Source organism: Gopherus flavomarginatus, chromosome 6 (assembly GCF_025201925.1).
Source record: "Gopherus flavomarginatus isolate rGopFla2 chromosome 6, rGopFla2.mat.asm, whole genome shotgun sequence".
In the NCBI taxonomy this organism is placed as follows: Eukaryota; Metazoa; Chordata; order Testudines; family Testudinidae; genus Gopherus; species Gopherus flavomarginatus.
This window is the reverse complement of record NC_066622.1, coordinates 81,262,299-81,285,812: the sequence shown is the minus strand read 5'-3', so window position 1 is coordinate 81,285,812 and position 23,514 is coordinate 81,262,299. Positions and strand designations below refer to the sequence as shown.

At 40.6% G+C, this 23,514-nt stretch overlaps 1 protein-coding gene across 5 annotated transcripts in view; it reads left to right on the top strand.

Annotated features, from left to right (window-relative positions):
* RASGEF1A (RasGEF domain family member 1A) overlaps positions 1 to 20,111 on the top strand; it is a 268,679-nt gene extending 248,568 nt beyond the window's left edge. For 4 of the 5 annotated variants that reach the window (XM_050960666.1, XM_050960662.1, XM_050960665.1 and 1 more), the window contains 10 exons: positions 2,612 to 2,749; positions 6,373 to 6,594; positions 7,234 to 7,320; positions 8,675 to 8,767; positions 11,058 to 11,160; positions 11,455 to 11,534; positions 12,221 to 12,412; positions 15,871 to 15,994; positions 16,326 to 16,398; positions 17,413 to 20,111. In XM_050960666.1, coding sequence (XP_050816623.1) covers positions 2,612 to 2,749; positions 6,373 to 6,594; positions 7,234 to 7,320; positions 8,675 to 8,767; positions 11,058 to 11,160; positions 11,455 to 11,534; positions 12,221 to 12,412; positions 15,871 to 15,994; positions 16,326 to 16,398; positions 17,413 to 17,437 — 1,137 coding nt within the window. In that variant the 3' untranslated portion in view covers positions 17,438 to 20,111. The remainder of the gene's footprint in view (positions 1 to 2,611; positions 2,750 to 6,372; positions 6,595 to 7,233; positions 7,321 to 8,674; positions 8,768 to 11,057; positions 11,161 to 11,454; positions 11,535 to 12,220; positions 12,413 to 15,870; positions 15,995 to 16,325; positions 16,399 to 17,412) is intronic. The other variant, XM_050960663.1, reaches the window with a different exon arrangement.
* The last annotated feature ends 3,403 nt before the right edge of the window (positions 20,112 to 23,514 follow it).

The window sequence follows — 23,514 nt, the reverse complement described above, 5'->3', positions numbered from 1 at the left end:
TGCCATTTTGCTAACTCTATCTCCTCTCCTAGTAGACTTTCCACTGCCAGAACTGTATGCCACAGTTTGTACCAAAAAAAAACTTGGACAGGATTAAATCCAGTCATTTGTAAAGCACCTCCCCCTTCCCACACACCTAAACATTTGGGTTTATGTAAGGACAATACATGTGTCATTCAGTGACAGAGCTGGGATGTAAATCGTGCATTCTGGCAGCTGGAGTTTTCAGGGAGAGAAGGTAAAGGTCAGGGGCGGCTCTAGACATTTCACCGCCCCAAGCATGGCGGTACGCCGCGGGGGGTGCTCTGCTGCTCACTGGTCCCATGACTCGGGTGGATCTCCCTCAGGCATGCCTGCGGATGCTTCACCGGAGCTGCGGGACCAGCAGACCCTCCGCAGGATCGCCTGCGGGAGGTCCACCGGAGCCGCCTGCCACCCTCCCGGCAACCGGCAAAGCGCCCCCCGCGGCATGCTGCCCCAAGCACGCACTTGGTGTGTTGGAGCCTGGAGCCGCCCTGGTAAAGATTTCAGTAAGGGCTGGATACCAAATTTGGTGGGGCGGGGAGGAAAACCTGGAGTTGCTACCCATTTCTCAAAAAGAGGTCTGCATTCAGAGAACTTCCTCCAGATGCCGTTTAGAGTACAAGGGTGAGTTTTAGATGGGATTCCATCCATCTGTCCCCAGGAAGACCAACAGAATTCCAGTGGTATTAAAATGCAACAGCATGCAGTTAACATTTCTGTATAAGCCAGTAGCACCCGCCATCCTGTACAATCCTTTTAGTGGCTCATTTCTGAAGGGTCCAAACTCTGCATGGTTTTATTTTAAATTCAGAGCAGCCATTGTTAATTCTCCCACTGATTACATATGAGTGAGCTGTTAGAAGTCATAAACACAAGAGGCTTGTTTAACAAAAGTGTCTTGGAGAGAGGGGATTTTGCTCATCTCGCTGAGCATGCTGTTGGGGGGAGGCGGGCGGGAATTCCAGTCAGGTTCTCACAAAACATCCTCTTTACCATCACATTTGTTTCATCTACTGACACTTGAACTTGCTAGCTGACTTGCTGTAAATTCCAGGAGGTGGGAGGGGGAAATCACAGAGGGAAGTACCCTAACCAGTGCTAAGGAGGAACTGCACTTTGCGTAGTGGAACTTTTTCAATGACTCAGCTGGGAAGGTAAACAAAAGAGAAAACTTCCTCTTTATTTTCTTAGAACTAAGCTTCTTTTAGAAGCTAATGAGTCTCTTAACCAAAGTTAAATATAAAGAAGACTAAAATTAGAAAGTCTTCCCTCTCACAGTCAAAAGTCAATTTCCACCCTGATTTACGCCATGTGCCCTCACTGATTTATGCTGATTGGGGGAGGGAGGGAAGTGGGGTGTACAGGATATACGTTGGCAGAATTTGACCCTCCTAGGAAATACCAAACAAAATCATTTCCCAGTTTTAGGACTACCAAGCGGACCCTCTGTAATTCACTCCATACTTGCTGTCTTCCTAGTTGTGTGCACCTTGACCATGGTCCATAATGCTGCCTGGTTTGTTAAATGGGGTTTGCCACGTCCTGTGCAATGAGGCAGTTGCTTGCCAAGAGTGCTGTTCAAGATGCTGTGTCCTGTGCAGAATCAGTGAGAACATGTCCACACTCTACTGAGGTTCTGCTGAAGCACTACTCTCAGTTTGTTCTGTTTCATGGACAGCACACAACTGCCCATATAAAAAGAGTCATCTTCCCAATTAATTCAGCTTGGTTAAATTGCAGAGTGATCATTGATTGGTGGGGGGCAGCGGGAGAGGGGGTGTTTATTAAAACTCTCTCCAAATCCCTTATAACCACATCCCTTTGAATTTACCAGTACAACCCTCTTTCACCACCAAAGCTGGATTAATTAGCATCCAATCAGTTCCATATGATGGAACAGCATCAGTGCATGACACTAGAGAATTCACTTGTCAGGTGACAGAGGTGCAGAGCTAACTCCTTTCTCTGAGGGCTTTTGGAGCAAGAGCCAACATTTTATTGTCAAAGTCTCTTTTGATTTAGATGTAATGCAAAGTACATACAGCCTCTTTTGTAGCATTTATTTATTTGATTGGTTATTTCAAACAAAGCACAATCTGGGGGTCCTGATTAAAAGAATTCTGCAGAAGGAAGACATTCTTTAGGAGCATTTCACCGGAAAGATGCTTGGTTATGACATGGCAGCTGTGTGTACATTTCAATTAAGACATTAAGGTATTGCTCTAGTCCTCAGTTGGTGTAAGTCAGCCACATAACGTTGACTTCAGTTGAACAAAACACTTGTACAATACCATCATCTCCCTAGCTATTTATGACTAGCCTTAAAATATTTTCAAAGCTTTTGGTTTAGAAATAAAAGCTAACCAGTTTCAATGGCACTGGGCTAATTTACATCAGCTGGGGAGCTCTCTCTGTGTGATATCAACACAACTGAATACATATTTTACAAATTCACACACCTGCTACTGATTCAATTATTTTTTATTGTGGCTCAGGGTGTGCACTTTCCTCCATCAAGCATTCACTCACCTTCACAGCAATAAGAGGTCCATGGGTCAGTAATCAACCCATCTCTACTCCTCTCTAGGCAAAGCTAAAATCCTTTGCTGCCAAGATCATTCAGCTCCTGAAAGAATGGACAGAAACATTCCCCTATGACTTCCAGGATGAGAAATCCATGAAGGAGCTGAAGGAGATTGCTCACAGGATCACGCAATGTGATGAGGTAAGGAGGGAAATAAATGGATTCCTAGGTTTCTCTTCCACGTAGGATTATCTTCGTATTTTCTCCCCACCATTGCTGTACACCTCCTAATCAGGTTAGAATAGCAGCTGCTGAGCTGTCAGAGCAACCATTGGATATGGGTTAGGAGGTGAACTTAGGAAAAACTGGGTGTGTATTGCCAAGTCCCAGGGGGAGATGACACAGCACCTGCTGATGGTATGGGAGGTGAGAGGAGGAAGAAAGAGGATTGTACGGTAGAATACAATTCCAATGCACAGTACAGTGTATTTTATGCATTCCCCTCAGTGCCTGATCCACATGGACTGTAACTTTCAAAAGAACCTTTAATGCTAGCTATAAAAGCATTTGCTTTAGTCCTCAATGCCTCTGGACCAATCCCCAATGAGAACTATGACAACAGTTATAACAAGAGTACCACATAGCTTGGTAATACTAGCACCAAGAAAGATCTTTAAGCTGACGTTTACCTTTTCAACGCTGGTCTAGCTACAAATCTGAACTGTTGTGAACTTTCATGTCTAGCAAGACAGGAGAAAACTTTCTCCAAAGTAACCTGCCAATCTGGTAGATCCAGAGTGGCTAAAACTAGCAATGGAGAATCCTATTCTGAAACAGTTAGGAAGCTCACATGACAAAGGAAATCACTACAAAACTGGAGTCAGAAAGAGGGACAGGAAGGAGGGGGAAGTATGAGGGGAAGACTATACTGAAGAAATTGAAGGTAAAAAAAAAAAGTAAAATGAATAGATCATAAGAATTAAATTGGAAAAAAATGTTTTCTAATGTTTTGGATCCATTTAAAGACTAGCCTCCCTAGCTTTTTAGGACAACAGAATTATGTATGTGCTTTGTTTGATTTAAGAGAAGGATGAAGAAAAACAGGTTTGAAAGCATTGTAGGAGGCAGCAACAAGTCATTATACAATTAGCTGCTTCAGCTGTTGTCAAAAGGAAGTACGCCAGTTCATTGAGTCATTGGTATTGTTTACCTGCATGCTACTAAGAAAATGTCAGTGTCCTAATAGGTGAAAAAGAGGTAGGATTACAATAGCCTTTCTGTTGTCTTTGTAAACAGGAAAAAAAAGTAGTTGGCAGGGATCCTGTCATAAAAAGGTGACACACTTTTAAACGTTTTCCACTTTGATATAGCAAGTTCAGACTTTTAGCCATTGTGATAGGAGCATTTCAAATCTCTATTATTGGGAACAAGAGGACATACTCTAGCTTTATATACAAGAATAAATTGCCAGTTGGGAGAAAAATCACTGGCTCTATGGAGTGGCTCAACGCACCAGTTGCTGAGGTTTCATGTGATGTCCGTTTATTATAGTATCGTAGCATTTATCCTTTTAACAAGGCTACATGTCAAGTTCTCTGTCTGAGAAGGGTTAGGCTGTGTCTGACCCCTAGAAATGTAATTTGACACTAACAAATAGCCAATGGCTCCCAGCCTCACTATTTGTCTCCTGTTCTTTTATGTTTGAATAAATTACCTAGCAGTGTGTAAAACAAAGTTACTGGGTTTTGTTTTGGTTTAGTTTTGTTTTTAATTTTTCACCTTTTTCAGCTTTCCTGCTTTTCTGGATGTATAAGATATTAGGAGTGAATAGAAACAGATGTAAGGCAGTCATGCTAATGACTTGGAGACTCGAGGACAGCATAACTGATTTTTGTGGCAGAATGAGCAAATATTTAGACTGTGTTCTTAGACTCAGATTTATAAATTCAAGGGCCATGTGGACTGTAGGCAACTCATTAAGTTTTATCCCATTTCAGTTGCTTTCTCCATAGTCACACAAACATCTAAACCTCCCACCACCCTCACTTTCTCCTACATTTAAACTTTCTTCCCTTATCTTGCAAAATACATAATCCATTGCTAGGGGGCCATTCTCCCCTCATCTATGCAGGTGTAAATCAACTGTCAATGGATTTATGGTGTAAAACCCAGTGTAACTCTGAGTAGAATCAGAACTCTTTAAGAAACTCCTGCAAACTTGTATTTTAGGCTTTCGTAGCATAATAGCAATAATAGCTCCAGCCAGCTGCTGCTCAGCAATAATCCTGTTGCCTCATCAAGATAAGGTATGCTGCCTTCAGCTTCTTATTTGATTCCACTTTGGAGCCAGATTATTGCCTTGTAAAGCAATGATATGACACTATTATTGCTTAATTATAGCATACTACAGACAAATTTTTGATAGCCATCATCTCTTGCATCTGCTACATAGTTTTCAGTCATCACTGCACATTGGTGCCGTCCTTGAATAGTCACGGACCCATTCCACCCCACTTCAGTGCATCCAGTTGACTCTGGATGCAGAGAACATGACAGCAACAACATTAACTCTTAAAGCACCACCGTACTTCAAAGAAATTGATGCATGGGAAGCCAAGAGAGAGATCATAGGGAAAGAGGAAGGCACAGGAAAGCTGAGTAATTGCTTTGGCAACTGAAAGAGAGCTGTTGAAAAAGTTGGGAAGGAGGGTGTGCAAGTGTTAATTTGCAAAGCTACATAGATATTTAGAGTACCCTTGTCATAAACAGATAGCTAAGGGTTAATGTCTCTTACACCTGGAAAGAAGTAATCTGAAACACCTGACCAGAGAACCAATCAGGAAACAAGACTTTTTCAAATCTGGGTGGAGGGCTTTGTATGTGTGATTCCTTTGTTCTGGGGTCTTCTGCCTGCACTCTCTTGGCTATGAGAAGTGATTTCTGTTTCCTGCTTTCTAATCTTCTATTTCCAAATTGTAAGTACCATATAGTAAGGCAGTAAGGTTTCTATTGTTTTCTTTTGTATTTACATGGATATAGTTGCTGGAGTGCTTTGAATTGTATTCTTTTTGAATAAGGCTGTTTATTCAATATTCTTTTAAGCAAATGACCCTGTATTTGTCACCTTGATACAGAGAGACCATTTTTATGTATTTTTCTTTCTTTTTATATAAAGCTTTCTTTTAAGACTTGTTGGAGTTTTTCTTTAGTGGGGAACTCCAGGGAATTGAGTCTGCAGCTCACCAGGGAATTGGTGGGAGGAAGAAGTCAGGGGGAAATCTGTGTGTGTTAGATTTACTAGCCTGACTTTGCATTCCCTCTGGGTGAAGAGGGAAGTGCTTGTGTTTCCAGGACTGGAAATAAAGAGGATGGAATCCCTCTGTTTAGATCCACGGAGTTTACTTCTGTCTCTCTCTCCAGGAACACCTGGAGGGGGGAAGGGTTTGTTGTGAGACTCAAGGGATTTGGGTCTTGGTGTCCCCAGGGAAGGTTTTTCAGGGGGACCAGAGTGCCCCAAAACACTCTAAATTTTTGGGTGGTGGCAGCAAGTACCAGGTCCAAGCTGGTAATTAAGCTTGGAGGTTTTCATGCTAACCCCCATATTTTGGACGCTAAGGTCCAAATCTGGGACTAGGTTTATGATAACCCTGAGATGGGCTCATTTGCACATAAAAATCAGCTGTGATGATAGGATAGAAAATACCAGATGCTAAGCAGCCTTATTAACCAGTCAGAAATTCCTTGCTGATACAAATCCCATATTTGTACTCACAGTACAGAGTAAAGGTTCCTACTTATCAATGATTCTGTCATCTTACGCTTAGGAAAATGGAACCGTGAAGAAGATCATCAGCCAGATGACACAGAATCTACTGATGACCCTCTCTGCAAGGAGTCAGTACCAGGAGATAAAAGAGAAATTCAGGCAACCTGTTACTGATAAAGGAACCATACTTAAAAACAAGCCTCAGTCAACCCAGAAGGACATACTGAGCATATGTTGTGACCCACTGATCTTGGCGCAGCAGCTAACTCATATTGAGCTGGTGAGATTTCGATTTCCACATTTTAGTCCTTTCGTTTTCTATTTACTGCATGTTAACATATTCAAAGCCAGGAGTTTGCCATTGACGTCAGTGGGAGTAAGATCAGACTTTCAGTGTAATTAAAGTGTTCCACTCTAACAGATGGGAAGTGATGAACGCACAAGAGCAACCAGGTAAATCTGTGAGGGAACAAAGAGGGTACAATGCTTTCAGGGGCGAGGAGGAAGACACTCCCAAACATTGGGTCTCTAAAAGCCAGGGCCAGCTTTATAGTCAAGCTACTATGAAGGCAACCACATGGTACCTCAGTGTTTGGCCTCTCCTTCCAATCCACTGACAAAGAATGGAGGGAGAGTGAGAGCTGGTGCCAGGATAGAGGCTTCTTTCCTAGTTTCCTACTGGTACTAGACAGAGAGAGGGTGACACTTGGATTATTGGGGTCTCAGAAGAACAGAACTAGAGCAAGTTAATTCATTGTTGGTGCCTAAGCTCAATCAGGATAATTAGAGCAAAGCTTGTAAGAGAGAGAGGTATGAAGGCCACTCTGGTAATGTCTTAGGCCCCACTGGCATACCTTTCAGCTGGAATCCTGTTTATGCTGGCCTTTGTACATTGACAATTCCTACTCCCCCAATGCAGGAGAGGGTGAGCAACATTTACGCAGAGGATCTGATGCAGATTGTCAGTCACATGGATTCCCTGGATAACCACAAGGTGCGTGTGTGGGTAAGGAGTAAAGAGCCTCAGCAGTTCAAATGTCTGTATGCCAGATTCATGAAAGGCTAGGAGGTAGCAGAATTCTGTGGCAATTCAGCTACCACAGAATTAGTAAGTCTGGTTTAGCAGTATTGAAACTACCTGGGTTTCTGTTTCCAAGTGTTTCTACCATACTCAGGGACAATCATCATGATAGTCTTTTTCTTTGGTTTTACCAAAGAAAAGCTGAGTTACTCCTGCTGCTATGGCAGTTCAGAGAACCATTCTGACTCTCTGACCTGGCAATTCCCTCATGCTTCTTGAAACTCTGGGCTAGTTAAATCCTGATGCTGTTGATCAAGCATTACTAGTTCCTTGATGTAAATTAGTGTGATCTCTAATGTTAACTTGAGCCAGCCATCCAGACACATGCTAACACATAAGCAGACTTCTAGGGAAAGAAAGAATAACTATTTAAATATTGAACAGGGAATACAAAGTTGTTCACTCTTTTGAGAATGGCATCCACCCAGCAGAGATGACAGCCTAACAGGTTTGTCCCATTACATCTAAATTATAATTCAGAGGGTAGAACACAAACAGATCTTCTCTTAACCAGTAAAATGGCACAGTCCAAAAGGACACCACCTACTAAATGTCCAGCACTGGTTTTGCTGCTTCTGACTGTGGGTTTATGTTATTTTTTGCCCTTTGCCAGAGGAGATACAGCTAAAGAGTGAAAGAAAAACAAAGAAACAGCCCCGCTTCATATTTTATGGTGCTTTAACATTGGGATGTTCAGAAGTTTGGAAGACAAGATGCTAGAGAAGGCAATTGCCCCTTCATTTCCCTCTTGGACCTCAATGGCAAATCTGTTGTAAGAACAGGAACTAGGGAAATCTGCTGAGATATTAACATTATAGATGCTCTCTACAGATTAAGTAGAAATAATCAGAAGTTTTAATTGAAGCATCATTTCTAGTAATCTATTGGGGCATCCTTAAAAAATTGACACTGATTTCACAGGCAACTTTTTTTTCTTAACTTTCTTCGGATAATAAGGTAATATGTTAAACGAAAGAGAGAGAGAGAACGAACACACACACACACATTTCTTTTGAGGAAGATGGGTAAAGGGTAGGAAAATTTGCACACATTTGAACCATCTATAACCCTTGCCCTCTTCTCCCTCTCAACCCGCCTGAGCAGAAAAAAAATGAGTAGAAATATCTGCACCCTTCTGTGTGCTCATAACCCAGAGCTGTTCAGTGAGGTTACCTCATTACCGGATACCGGTTTATAGTTAACATGTGATGACAGGATACATTTACAGTAATCTTTATTCGGGCTTAGTGGGGATTAATATATGGCCTCTTCTCTTTAGTGCCGAGGCGATGTTACCAAAACCTACACCTTGGAGGCCTATGACAACTGGTTCAACTGTCTCAGCATGCTGGTGGCTACAGAGATTTGTAGGGTAAGTACTGGGGGAATCTTATTTCTATCAAGGAACCCTGCCTTTAAAGACAAACCACATCATTGTGATGTTATGCATAGGGACCCTGATCCTGCAGAAATTTAAGTAAATTCACCTCCATGTGCACCTGAGTAGTCCCACTTAAGTCAATAGAACAACTCATGCATGAAGTTATGTACATGTTTCAGTGTTTTTTAGGTTCAATGCCCCATGATTTATATTTCTGCATAGCTTCCATATTTATACTAGTTACACCCACTGAAGGGGAACTTCCATTAAATTTGATTTAACATAGCTTTTTTGTGTTTTCATAGCACGCTTGGCTATTCCCAAAGCTACCAGTAGTAAAACAAATGTTTTGCTGCATTGCAAATTCATTTTGTCCTTCTTCCATAGCATTATGCAATTAAGTCATTGTGCTTATTTTGGGACGACACTGAATGCCATGGGAATACCTTCTGCTGTTGTACACACAGGATTAAGGAGAAGAAACTGAGTGAGGGGTGGGAAGGGAAAAAAGAGAGAGAGAATCCATATAAACTAAATGTATCTTCTATAATGGGAAAATGCACAAAAACTGTACTGCCCAAGTCAATCTCTTTTTGTGTACATATTCCAGTTGTGTCAAGTGTAAGAGCTCTCCTTTCACTTGATCACCACATCTGGAGTTCCAGGAGCATGTTGCCACTTTGAAATAAACACTTCAGAGTAGGAACACCAATAGCCCTGCAAGTTAAGTGAGCATAAGTCCAGTGAAGTCTGTGGGACACCGCCGATTTACACCAGCTGAGGATCAGTCCCTAAGTCTGTAGAGCTGCCAGGGCAATATCAATACTGGCATGTATCAGCTCTTTGAAGTGAAAAATCTGCTCTGTGGGCAATTCAGTCTCCACATCCACTCAGTCTATGACCCTCTGCTGAGACTGGGTACAAAAATGCCAGTCGTGGCCTCTTTTGAAATCTCATTGGTTATTACTAGTCTCTAGAGAGAGATTGCTCCCATGGATACTCAATTACAAAAAAACCTCTGGGATTGTCAGGCAGCACCAACACATTTATTAAAGCAACCAAAACAACATTCTTAGTCTCCATGCTGAAGATTGTGCCAAACTTGTGACTACTGAAACATTTTCTTTTGTCATGACACATCAGCAAAACAACAGTGAGATAACATAGCATATTCTGTTTAAAAGTAGTTCCCGGCTGAAGATGAATGAAGGAAGGGACACAGAGGACCACATGTGTATTAGCCAGGCCAGCCCAGCCCTGCAGGTCAGAGTGCAGGAAAAAGAGTTTTAACAAAGGAATTTAAGCCAATGGGATAAGAGTAATTTTAGTACTAATAGGCTTTGGATGCCAGCCATTGGTAAAGCACAACCAGCACGCGGCACTGCATCTGATGGGAAGGAAACCAAACATGCAATGCAGATAACTAGCCTCACCCATTAGCATCGTTGCAGTAAAGGAAAATTATTTATATTCTGTCATCATCCTCGAGTGTCATTAAGTAGTTTGGGTAAAATCTCCTTAGTGATAATGAAAAACACCTAAGGCTTGAGAAACACTCTCGACCCTTCCCTTTTTCATTTCACCCTGGAATTAAGACCTACAGATCCTCTAGGACACAAGTTTGGCATTCATTTCTTTGAGGTTTGAATTCTTGGTTCATCTTTGGCATTCTGATGGCAGCTTCATTCTCTCACTCTCTCTCTTTCCCCCCTCCCTCCCTGGGACAAGGAAATTACTTAAGAGAATTTGGTTTGTTTATATGCTATTCCCTAATCCTTTATCTCATATGTGAACAAAGAACTGCACTTCCCCCCATCAACTGATAGGAGCCCCAAATCCAGTGGCTATTTTTTAATAAAAAAGGGAATCTGGACAGAATACCCTTAAGGCTGCCTCATAAGACCTCTCATGTGGAGACAGCCCAGAGAGACGCCAATTCCAAAAGCACATTCTGGAAGGTCACCAGTCAGGGCCGCCCAGAGGGTGGGGCAAGTGGGGTAATTTGCCCCAGGCCCCACAGGGGCCCTGTGGCAGTCTGGGTCTTCAGCTGCATTTCAGCAGCAGAGGGCCCTTCAGCACTGCCGAAGACGTGAAGCAACTGAAGGGCCCCCTCCGCCGAAATGCCACCGAAGACCCAAACCACCGCCGGGTGAGTACAAGCACTACAGCTCCCTAGCTTTGCCCCAGGCCCCCTGAATCCTCTGGGAGGTGCTGTTACCAGTCACCGCCCCCCTTCACATACACCTTCCCTTTCATCTCAAAGGCATGTTCTTTGTTTCAGGTTGTGAAGAAAAAGCAGCGGACGAGAATAGTGGAATTTTTTATTGATGTGGCACGAGAGTGCTTCAACATCGGAAACTTCAACTCAATGATGGCCATTATCTGTGAGTATCTCCAGCATAGCTGCTGGCTTGTAGTCAAGACCACCACACTTGACAGCCTAAGCAACATGAGCATGGTCACATTCTCCAGCTTCACTGACTCCATCTGTAGGCATATCCCGTGCTGTGGTATCATGCACCCGTGACAGATTAATGCATGGGTGTTAGCTGGAAGTCTCAGCTTTGAAGTGTCTTCCAAAGAATAAAATGCACAAGAGTGTAAAAATGCAACACTGACATTTAAAAAAAGTACACTCAAACTTTGTTTTAATCATCTTTCTCTCCCTTACATTTCAGCTGGCATGAACCTGAGTCCTGTAGCACGGCTAAAGAAAACCTGGTCCAAGGTCAAAACAGCAAAATTCGATGTTTTAGAGGTATATACAACATTTACACCCTGTTTAATAAAAATCAGGTACTAATGCCTTAGGCATAGGTGTGGATGCATATAAGTTGGGGATGGTTGGCACTATTTCTCTTGACTTGAAGTCCTCTCCCTGCCATGGGAAAAAGATTGATATAGATTTTCTTCTTTTTAATTCCCTTCAGATGACACTTTTTCTAACAGTGGAATGAATTCTCAAACCAAAGATATTCCTAGGCACTTCCTTTAACAGTGACCATTTCTCTCACCTCTAGATCTAAACGGATGTGTCTTTTTTACCGTGATCTCTAATTAAAGAACTCCATCTAGTGGAGATCTGGGATCAAAAAATGTTCACTAAGAAACTTCTCAAAACACAATCAACAGACAGATAAAAATGTAGATTAAGTGTCTTTTAGGGAAGCACATTGTTCCCTTTAAACATTCCCTAAGCCACTAAAAGGTGTTTATTAAATGTAATATCAATCCAGTACCTTGCATCCAAAGCTTAGATCCAAACTACATACATTGACTGGCCTGTCTTGAATGATTATGAATGGATCCGAAAAGAAATAAAGAAAAGCATATGTTACTCTTTGTATAATTAGATCAACTGCTAAAAAAAACAATCATTGGATTAGATCATATCTATGAGAAACATAATAATAGTATTTTGGGGCGGGGGGTTATTTAAAACAGCATCACATGGACCCATCCAGCAACTTTTGTAATTACCGGACAGCCCTACAGGGAGCAGCACAGAGATCTCAGACTGCCAACAGCAATCGGGAAAAAATTGTCATCCCCGTTTTCAACCTGTTCATTAAAGATATCTACTTTCTGCACAAGATGCACACAAACCGCTTGCCCAATGGACAGATAAACTTCAAGGTAGGTGTCTCCAATTATAGAAGTAGCATAAGCAAATGCTGTATATTCATTTTTAAATTCCCAAATATTTGTAAATAGAGAATTCTTATAGTCCAGTATAAATATGTCTCCTAAATTATTCAGCCTGCCTGTAATCTATACACAGAGGCAGATAGTTTTCCAGGGGGAGGACTGTGAACTTTAGATATCTAATTCCTATAAGCATAATACACTGGAAAGCATGAAGTAGATTTAGTACATCTAGATTACAGATCAAATACCACACACACACACACGTACATATATAAACTGCAGAAATTTAATTCAGCTATGTTAAATGATCGTTCCAATACAATTGAAAACACTAGTGATACCATATTTAAAAGCTGAATATAAAAGAATAGGCAAAATGCACAAGAAAATGTAGAAAGTATGCAATCAGGGGTGACTTTAGTCAACTGGCTCTGTTAACCAAAGTGACACGAGACAGATGAAATTGAAAGAAGACAGGATTTCAGCAGAGAAGAGGGAAATGCTGGGTAGAATACAATGTGATGAAACACTAGTATGAAGGATGCTAAAAAAAGGGAAAATCCTTCAACACTTAACAAGGGAGCTCGGATAATAAGAGGCTTGAAAAGTCATGAAAGAGATTACAAGATCACACGTGGAGGTGGATAGAGGAATTTATAGAATAGTATTGAGAGTATACAAAAGATGATTTTAAAGAGCCAGTGTAGGAAAATTAAAAGATAGCAGAAGTTGTGAAAACAAAAGTTATCTCCAAGCACAAAAGAAGCCATGCTGGATTATTAAAGGGTAGATGCAGCAGAAAACAAATCAACTTTGTTTCATTCTTCTGAAGGGAAAATGGACGTTTGTGACAAATGAGGTGTTTTTTCTAGAGTAGGACAAGAAAAGTATTTTGGCTGATAACAGTTGATTAGTTGACACTGGGCCAAATCTAGAGATCCTATTCAAGCAAATTCACACTAAGGGCTTGTCTACAAAGAGCAGCACTGATCACTAGTAGGGTGCAATTTCTAAAGCACACCAACATGTTGTGCACTAATTGGCCCATGTAGACCCTGCTAGCACAAACTAAAAGTTTCCTAGTACTCATCAATGTAGTGCTGTTTCAAACAAGGTCTACACAGGCTAGTTGAGTGTACACCACATTGGTTCACTTTAGAAATCCCTCCCCCATCTAATGGGCACTGTTGCTTCATATAGGCTAGAACTAGGTTACTGAAGCTTCTCTCTTACTGAGTAATTTGACTATTGAAGAGGGGTGATTCCATGCACCCGGGTGACATGGTTCCTCCTCAAATACCAAGAGAAGTACTGAACCTCTAACAGAACGATCTTTAGAGGGTATTAGAAATAGGGGAAGTAACCAACAGGTTAGAAGTGTGGGTGTTACACCTAAAGTTGAAAACAAATCTAAGCGAAGTTGAGGATGTTGCACCATAGGTCTATCAAGCTTAGCTCCAGCAATGGAGCAAGCAGTGGAAAAAACTGACTAGGCAGAAAGAGGGGATTAAACTTTGAGTCACAAGGCACTGGAGAGGTGTAGAGAAACACAAATTCCTAAGTCTAGAAAGCAGCGCATGTAAGTTTAGCTGTACAAATTCTGTGACGGTCAGTAGGAGCTGCTATGCTGAATAACCACATGTTGCAGCCAAATGGTATTTAGCGGTACTTCAAAAAAGCCAATAAATGTACTGAAGGAACACACAAGAGACACTTCCAGTATTTGAACAATGATGACATAAGTTGGGTACTCTATTTTCTTTTCCATGAGATACTCTCCCAAGTACATGTGGAGGACTAGTGAGGACACATTTGGAATTCTAAGCACATTTCTGGCTGACTGCTCAGGAACCAGATTGCTACAGAGGAAGAATTGTGAGAGATAGCCTGAACTATTTAAAGAACTTAAATAGAAAAGCTAACAACATTAGGTCTATATTCTTGCAGCAATAGGTGACATTAAGGCATTCAGAATCCTGAAAAGATTGAGAGTGGGTGGTGAAGGATAGTAGTTACAACACTATTTTAACATCTGTCAAATGTCAGATCAGATTCCAGAGAACAGAAGCTAAGTAAAAGGTTGGAGCCTATAGGAATTTCTCTTAATAGAGAATTGCTAGGTATATGGAAAAGATTACAATGGCAAAAAGCAGCAGCTCTGGTAAATGGCACCAGGAGAGAACTCTGACTCTCTCAGAGCAGTGTACTAATGCAAACAAGGGCTTGAACCAGGAGTTCCCATCTTGCCCTGCACTAATAAAGGATTAACAAGGAGTGATAGATTGGGAGAAAAGTCAGAGTAGGGCGTGGAGTTCTCTCTAGAATAGTTGTCTTTAGAACCCCTACTCTAATGTCTAGAATTCCCACTCTGGACTATATAAAAAACAAACACACACCTAAAACATTTTCAAGCCCAAATTGATTCATTGTTATAGCCCAGTGCACTCCTGTTAAGGAATCTGCTAATTCTCAAGTCCTCATTTCATCTGCACAGCAAACAAGAATACACCTTAATACCTAGGAATAGCAGTTACCATTCTCCTCCTTTGTCATTCAAATATCAAGTATCTCACATCAGTAATGTCCAATACACAATGCATCCAATAAGGAAATACAGAATTTATTTACAGTACAGACCTGGGGCCCAATCCTGCTTCTATTTGAAGTCAGTGAGAAAACTGCCATTGACCTCAACAGAAACAATACTTCAGTCCATGGCTGCTGCTATTAGATTTTTTAAAAAATCTGCATGTGATTTACATAGCAGAATTTGGACCAGACTTGGATTCTCTCCCTGCATAATAATTGCAGACACATTCTGATATTCCGTATATACTCCTAAAAGCATGTTTGATTAAAAAAGAAACAAAACACCACATACACAACCACATTCATTCTAACAAATATGAGAAACAGTGCTCCTGGAAATATTTAGTGGAAAAAATAGCTGTTCATTACATAAATTAAATAGTTTGCATAGTTTAAATTTAAGGGATGCTTTACAAATGAACTAAGACCCTTTCTCTGAAGAGCTTATACTTAGGGCTGCTTTGACATTTTTAATACAATGGAGAGATCACACACACAAAGCAAGAAATGGGTCAACAGCTCGTGATTCTAGAGCAGAAAGAGGAAGGCTTGCTGGTGGACCTTGGGATATAAAGGAGAAGAGAAATATTTGTTGTTTGGCAAATAGTGACAAACTGTTCCAAGTCTAGGGGACCCCAGAAGAGCAGGTGTGAAGCTAGGAATGAAAGAAGGTTAAAAGGACCAGTAAGGAGACAGGATAGGGAGTGAGAAGGTGGAGTAGAGGAAGATGAGCAGAGACATCAGCCAGAGCAAGATTAAAGGGCCTTGAACCTGAGGCCAAGGAGCCTGACTGAATTTGATAGGAAACTGAAGAAAAAGTTTGTTTAATATTATGTTTTTTTTATTGCCTCATGCAGAAATTTTGGGAAATTTCAAGACTAATTCATGATTTCATAACATGGAAACAAGTAGAGTGTCCTTTTGAGAAGGATAAGAAGATCCAGAGTTATCTACTCACGGCACCTATTTACAGTGAAGAAGGTAAAAGCTCTCAGTCTTTTATTTACGTTTATAGTGGGTCTTCCCTTCTATTGTTGCATAGGCATGGGAAGAGCACCAGAAAGGAAAAATAAAGAAATGTGTAAGCAAAAAAAAAAAAAAAAGGCATTCCTACTTTTTTAATCTTCCTGAACTGGCCCTCCAGGTCACATTAGAAAAATGACATGGCAGTTTAGATAAGTTTGTATGACCACTGCCCACATTTTACTAATCTGGCACCTACCAACATCATTATTTCATTGATTATTTTAATGATTCTTTAAGAAACTGGACACATCCATTTTTGATCGCTCTTATTTGTTTTATTATCTAGCTCTGTTCATAGCATCCTTCGAAAGTGAAGGTCCAGAAAATCACATGGAAAAAGACAGCTGGAAGACACTCAGGTATAAAATCTTTTCAAAATCTTAGCCCCTTTCTGTGTCCATAAACAATCTCTTTTGTAATGCACTCACTTCATGCACTGAGCATATACACAGCCAGATTTGCATGTTCCATGTATTGTGTGGATGGACACATAGCTTTGAAATTTCCCGTTTTTGTTTGCATACAAAGAGAAAGAACTGATTTACTCAGCTGTGCAGACCACACATTGAAATTAAAATTTAGGTCTCAAAACTATTTATAAGTGATTTTCAACCTCTTTAAACATTTAGTTTTGACTCCACAATCCTAGTTGAAGAGACCCTGAAGAGGCTGAGAGATGAAATAATAGGGTGTTATTTCTCAGAGTTAAGTATGGTTGTGATGATGGCTGGAGACATTATGCCAGGGTAATGCAGAGGAAGGTATAGTGCCACCAGGAATGCTTGGAGGAGCCTGCTCAAGAGCAGTAGTTGCTACTTACGTACAGGAGGTGTAGCATGCACTAAACCCAGCACTACCCTCCAAGCACCAGCCAATGTGTTGGGGAGAATGTAGTATTTGCCTGAACCCACTCCTCCTTTGGGTACTGCAGCACTGTTGACAGTGCAAGAAGCCAAACTGCCCTTTCTGGACAGATGCCCATGGATGGTCAGGGCAGGGAGAGGACTCTTTCCATTGTCCACTACTCCAGGGGCTCACTATACTTGGGCTTTGAATGCTCAGATTCCTGTTGAAGCCCTACAATTGCATTGACATTGGACTGCACAGTCATCATTCACACACTTGCCATTCTGATCAGATAGGAGGAAAGATTTAGAGCCAGATTCTCAGCTGATGTAAATCAGCATCTCTATTGACTTCAGTTGAGCTATCCCAGGTAAGACCAGTTTAGGATCTGGCCCTTAAAGAAAATTCTAATAAAAAAAAACAAGGAATCTGACACGACTTCATTACCTTGAACAAGAATGCCTCTTTCATTGTGGTAGGAAGAAGAATTGCTATAATACATGTGATTTATTTTTTTTCATTTCTAGGACAACTCTGCTTAATAGGGCCTGAGATTTTGGATCTGACCTGCAGAATCTAAAGCACACAGGAAGAACTTTGTTTTTAAATAGTGAATGTCTTGGATTGAGAAACAAGACCTCACTGGCTGAGGTCTGTTTTGTATATACAATACCTTTTATGAAATAAAGATGGTAAATATTTCACATGTCAACCTTAAGGCACTTAAAAATGAAGGATTTTGGTTTTTATTTTAAAAACATAAGGGCAGGGCCCTGTTCTCAGAGATGAAGTGTATCATGGGACATGGTATCCATGGTGAGGTCTTAGTCTAATGACATCCAAATCTTTATTTTGATTACTTCCACCTTAAAAAAACAAAACAAATATAAACACACCAAATACAACCAAAACACTGCACAGGTTCAACACCATTAGGTCCCAATCCTACAAACACTGACACATCTCCTTAACTTTAAGCAGGTAAGGAATTGAAGGGAAGGAATGAAGAGTCACATTCAAATCCCTGGGACAACTCGCATGCTGAAGTCAAGGAGGTGCATCAGTGTCTGCAGGACCAGGGCCTTAGACATCCGCAGTGAGGCTGTTCCTCTCTTACATCGGAGAATAGTGCCTTACAAGGTACTGAAATTGTCCAGTGTACCTTCTATGATTCTGGGCTGGAAGCAAGCAAAATAAAAATATGGATGTCTAAAAACCAGCTATAACGTACTTTGTAAATAAACTGGAAGATATGGCACATGAACTAGAGTATGTCTGCCTACAATAGTGAAGGTGCAGCAAAACATATTTTTGTTACATGCTTTGAAGAGAAGAAATGGGACAACTGCTAGATTTTTTTTTTTTAAAGTATTAACACTTTGGGAACTATCCTTTGAGTTTTGGGTGCAGAATATTTTTCATTTTCTTTATCAGGGATTTATTTTAAAAAGAGAAAAGAGTGTCTAATCTAGATAATCTCAACAAAATAAATGTAATGTGTCTTTTGAAAATAAGTTTTAAAATGAGAGGGGGAGGGAGGACATGAACTGGGACATCAAATTTGAAGCTTAAAGGAGCAAGACATGCCATTTCCATTCAATTTGGGCATCTCATTCCCTAGGTCCCTTTGAAAATGCTAGCCTGAATTGACAGACAACCAATTAAGACTAAGAATCTATGGCATCTGATTATTCTGGCATATATTCAAGCTATCATTGTAGGCCTCAGCCAAAGCCCATTGAAATTAATGTTAAGTTAAAAACATACAATGACACCGAATCAGGCCTTTCAACCCCAAATCAGGGTCCTAATTAGGGATGATCTATAAACTAATGATGCTTCCAATTTCTCCTTTTAACTGTTCTTGATTTTAGGATAATTTGACTATGATAACCAGTGTGTCTGACCAGCTCATATTACACTGCAGGCTACCCATTTTCAGAACAAATTTAATCATCCTCCCCATTCCCATGATGTCTGAACCAGGAGGGAGACCAAAAAAATCAGGCTCCGATTTTGTTTAATGAACCTACTGTTACCCAGGACTGTCAGTTCTCTTTCCCAACACTTGTTCTCTTAGGGGCTGAGGATTGAATATTTATCTAGATAATGAGAAACTCCAGACAGTTACATTAGAAAGGATTGTTTTAATGCCATCAAGAGCTTGGAAGGGATACAAACCCTCATATATGTCAAGGCATTAACCAATCTCTAACTGAGGGGGTTGGGAAAAAGCTTGGCCTATGAGCAAGTTTGTGCTGTACACTCATGTAGATGGGCAGGTACCTTCCTCTGATGCATCTTGTGCTGACCTCTGTTGGAGACAGAATGCTTGACTAGCTGGACAACAGGTCAGGGCCGTTAAAGCAATTTCTCTGTTCCAATCCTGCAAACGCTTCCTACTGAATGCTTACAACCTTAAGTAGTCCTGCTTGCATTTACCCACAGTAAGCGTTTGCAGCGTTAAGCCCTTAATATGTTTCCAACTAGAGCTTTTTTCCCTAGATATTTGTTCTTATGAAAAGTAAATACACCAGGTGGGGAGGGGAGGCTGCAGGGGGAAGGAAAGGACTTTTTGCTGTTCTCATAGCACTGAGATCAAAGAGCAACAAACAAAAGCTAAATAGTGCCATTAAACAAACAAATCTGATTAAAGTGGAAGGAGGAAGTACACAGCTAGCTGTGAACACCAACGGCCCAGAGAAAGCAAGATGATAGCTCTGTTTCTTGTGATCTGCTGCTATTTTTCCTGTGCTGAAGTACTGATTTTCAGCCCTGGGGTAGAGTAAGAATATTTTTACTGTATTATTACAGTGTTTTGCACTTTCAGAGAAGTTCTAGCTAGTGATATAGTCAGACACTATAAAAAGGGATTGTATATCAGCTTTGTTTATGTAATTGAAATTTTAAAAGGGATGCTTAAAATTTAAGAAAGTATATATTTGAAATGCAGTTTTAGAACACTTTCTGTATGTGTATTAAAAAAAGCTTTTACATGAATGTGCACTTCACTGGTCTATCAGTCCTAGTATATACTTGAAATCAGTGCAGTGTCTACATGGGTTTGTTTTTAATTTTTTTCCTCCTTCAATTTGATACATTCCTTAAATACTGTGTTCTGGTATTCTGAGCTGCATTGCTACATATAAAGCTGTACCATAAAGCAGGATATTCTGTGTTTGACTGGATGTGCTTGCATTAATAAAAACCAAGTTGCTTCAACCAGGCTAAACTTTATCTGTGGTTATTTTTCTCTTGCAATCTGATGAAGTTGCAACTGAGGGCATCCAACATTGGCAGGTAATGTAGCTTTTTGTGAATCGGCTGGCTGACTGAAATTTCAGCTCGGGCTTATAGATATCTGATCTTACCTTATGCTTCCCTGAAGAGTTCAATATATATTCAAGGAAAATCTACTGCATCATTAAGCTCAGAGCATGTTTTCTCCACACACACATTGAACTATGTATTCAAATATACGATAAATAATAGCATACTGCTGCTCCAACATAAGCAGGAAGACAGGCAGTTTAGCTGCCTAAAACACTTCACATAACCTGAATGTGAAGTTCCAGAGTGTCTCCTCTCACCCATATACTTTATCTTGTTTATATAGCAGCCATAAAAGATGTACACTGGCTTCAGCACACTAGAAAGTTTGTGTCACGGAGGAATCCTGGCACTTCAATAATTCCTAGATATTGCTTTCCAGCAATAGAATAGAATCATAAGACTGGAAGGGACCTCAAGGGGTCATCTATTCCAGGCCCCTGCACTCATGGCAGGACTAAGTATTATCTAGACCATCCATGACAGGTGTTTTACCTGCTCTTGGAAATCTCCAACAATGGAGATTCCACAACCTCCCTAGGCAATCTATTCCAGTGCTTAACCACCCTGACTGCAGCACTAGAAGTTTTTCTTAATGTCCAACTAAAACTGCCCTTGCTGCAATTTAAGCCCATTGCTTCTTGTCCTATTCTCAGAGGTTCAGGAGAATAATTTTTCTTCCTCCTTGTAACAATCTTTTATGTACTTGAAAAGTTACATGCCCCCTCAGACTTCTTTCTTCAGAGTAAACAAACCCTTTTTTTGCAATCTTCCCTCATAGGTCATGTTTTCTAGATGTTTAATCATTTTGTTGCTCTTTTCTGTACTTTCTCCAATTTGTCCACATCTTTCCTGAAACATGGCACCCAGAACTGGACACAGTGCTCCAGTTCAGGCCTAATCAGCACAGACTAGAGTGGAAGAACTACTACTCATCTCGTGCTTACAACACTCCTGCTAATACATCCCAGAATGATGTTCGCTTTTTTTTTTTTTAAAGTGTTACACTGTTGACTTATATTTAGCTTGTGATCCACTATGACCCCCAATCCCTTTCCACAGTACTCCTTCCTAGGCAGTCATTTCCCATTTTGTATGCGTGCAACTGATTGTTCCTTTCTAAGTGGAGTACTTTACATTTGTCCTTATTGAATTTCATCCTATTTGCTTCTCCAGTTTGTCCAGACCATTGTGGATTTTAATCCTATCCTCCAAAGAACTTGCAACCTCTCCCATCTTGATATCATCCACAAACTTCATAAGCGTACTATCTATGCCACTAGCTAAATCATTGAGGAAGATATTGAACAGAATTGGACCCATAACTGATCCCTGCAGGACCCTACTTGTTATGCCCTTCCAGCTTGACTGTGAACCACTGATAACTACTCCCTGGGGATGGTTTCCAACCAATTCTGCACCCACCTTGTAGTAGCTCCAGCCAGGCTGCATTTCCCTCATTTATTTATGAGAAGGTCATGCAAGACAGTATCAAAAGCCTTACTAAATTCAAGATATACCACATCTACCACTCCTCCCATCCACAAGGCTTGTTATCCTTTGTCAAAGAAACCTGTTAGGTTGGTTTGACACTACTTGTTCTTGACAAATCCATACAGTTACTTATCACCTTATCTTCTTCTAGGTGTTTGTAAACTGATTGTTTAATTATATGCTCCGTTATCTTTCTGGATACTGAAGTTAAGCTGACTGGTCTGTAATTCTCCAACTTGTCGTTATTTCCCTTTTTTCTAGATTAGAAAAGGGCAAATATAGTTCCAGTCCTTGGGAATTTCTCCAGTCTTCCATGACTTTTCAAAGATAATTGCTAATGGCTCAGCTATCTCCTCAGTCAGCTCCTTGTGTGTTTTACAATGTATTTCACCAGGTCCTGGTGAGTTGAAGACATCTAACACATCTAAGGAATTTTTAACTTGTTCTTTCCCTATTTTAGCCTCTGATCCTGCTTCATTTTCACTGGTATTCACCATTTTAGATGTTCAATTGCTATTAACATTTTTGGTGAAAACCAAAACAAAAAAGAGTCATTAAGCATTTCTGCCATTTCCACATTTTCTGTTATTGTTTCCCGCCACCCATGTTGAGTAACATGCCTACCTTATCCTTGATCTTCCTCTTGCTTCCAATGAATTTGTTCAATGTTTTCTTGTTACCCAGAGACTATTGCCAAAGCACTCTATTTTACATTGCCCTATTTTACAGGTAGGGAAAATGAGATAGAAAGAAGTGACCTGCCCACGGTCACACAACACATCAAGCAAGTGAATCCAAGTCTCCTAGATTGCAGGCGCATGCCCTATCCATACTGTCTCATTATCCAAGAACACAAGCCAGTTACCAATGTCATAACCCCACAAATCCATCCTTGAAAAGAGAGCTGACCAACTGATGGGATTGATTTGTGGCAGTCTCAAATACTCAGAGTGGATTGTATTAGCAACTAAACTTTCAAAATGGACTTGCAGAGCAGAGCAATACAGCTTTCATCACAAACAGTTCCCATTATAGCTTGTTGGAGAAGATGAAGTTTACCAGAAATAACAGGAACCAACTAGCAAGTGTTTTCCTGATGGTCAGTTCATCCTCACAAATGAATATGCATATTGCATACTGGGAGAATCACTTCTAATCATGCTCCCATCCAGTCATTAACATTAAATTTACTATTTTACTCAACACAGGCATGGGCATAAACAATAGAATTGCCTTCCAGACACTTACTTCCACTGAACACAATGTGACTACGTCAAGCAATAATGCAATGCCAGTAAGATGTTTTTGAACAATACAAGTAAGATTGTTGATCAATCAAACTAAATCTCTGAGGAGTAAAATTTTCAAGCAAACAACCCCCAAACAGCAAAATTAACTTTGCTAGTCAACTAACCCAACTGATATTCATGTCCTCTTCAGGGGGATCGATTATTCTTTAGAACTGACTATGAGACAGATGTTTCCTTTCAGTAATCCGAAATACAGCTGAGCTACTCCATTTTTTCAGGATTGCCTGTTCTCGCTCTGCCCAAATAATCAGAAAAGCCTGTGTACAGAGGTTAGAAACCTACTGTTGCTAGTGGCTGCAGAGAACCATAAAACAGGACTCTGTGGACAGCAAGATAATCACTCCCATAAAATGAAATTGCAGAAATAGTTAATCTGAAACCATTAGTGCAGGCTATCTAGGAAGAATTTCTAGCTCAGTGAGCAGCCAGACTAACAATGGCTGTTTTCAAATTCTTCTTCCCACACGCATCACTGCAAAGGTAGAGGTAACTGGC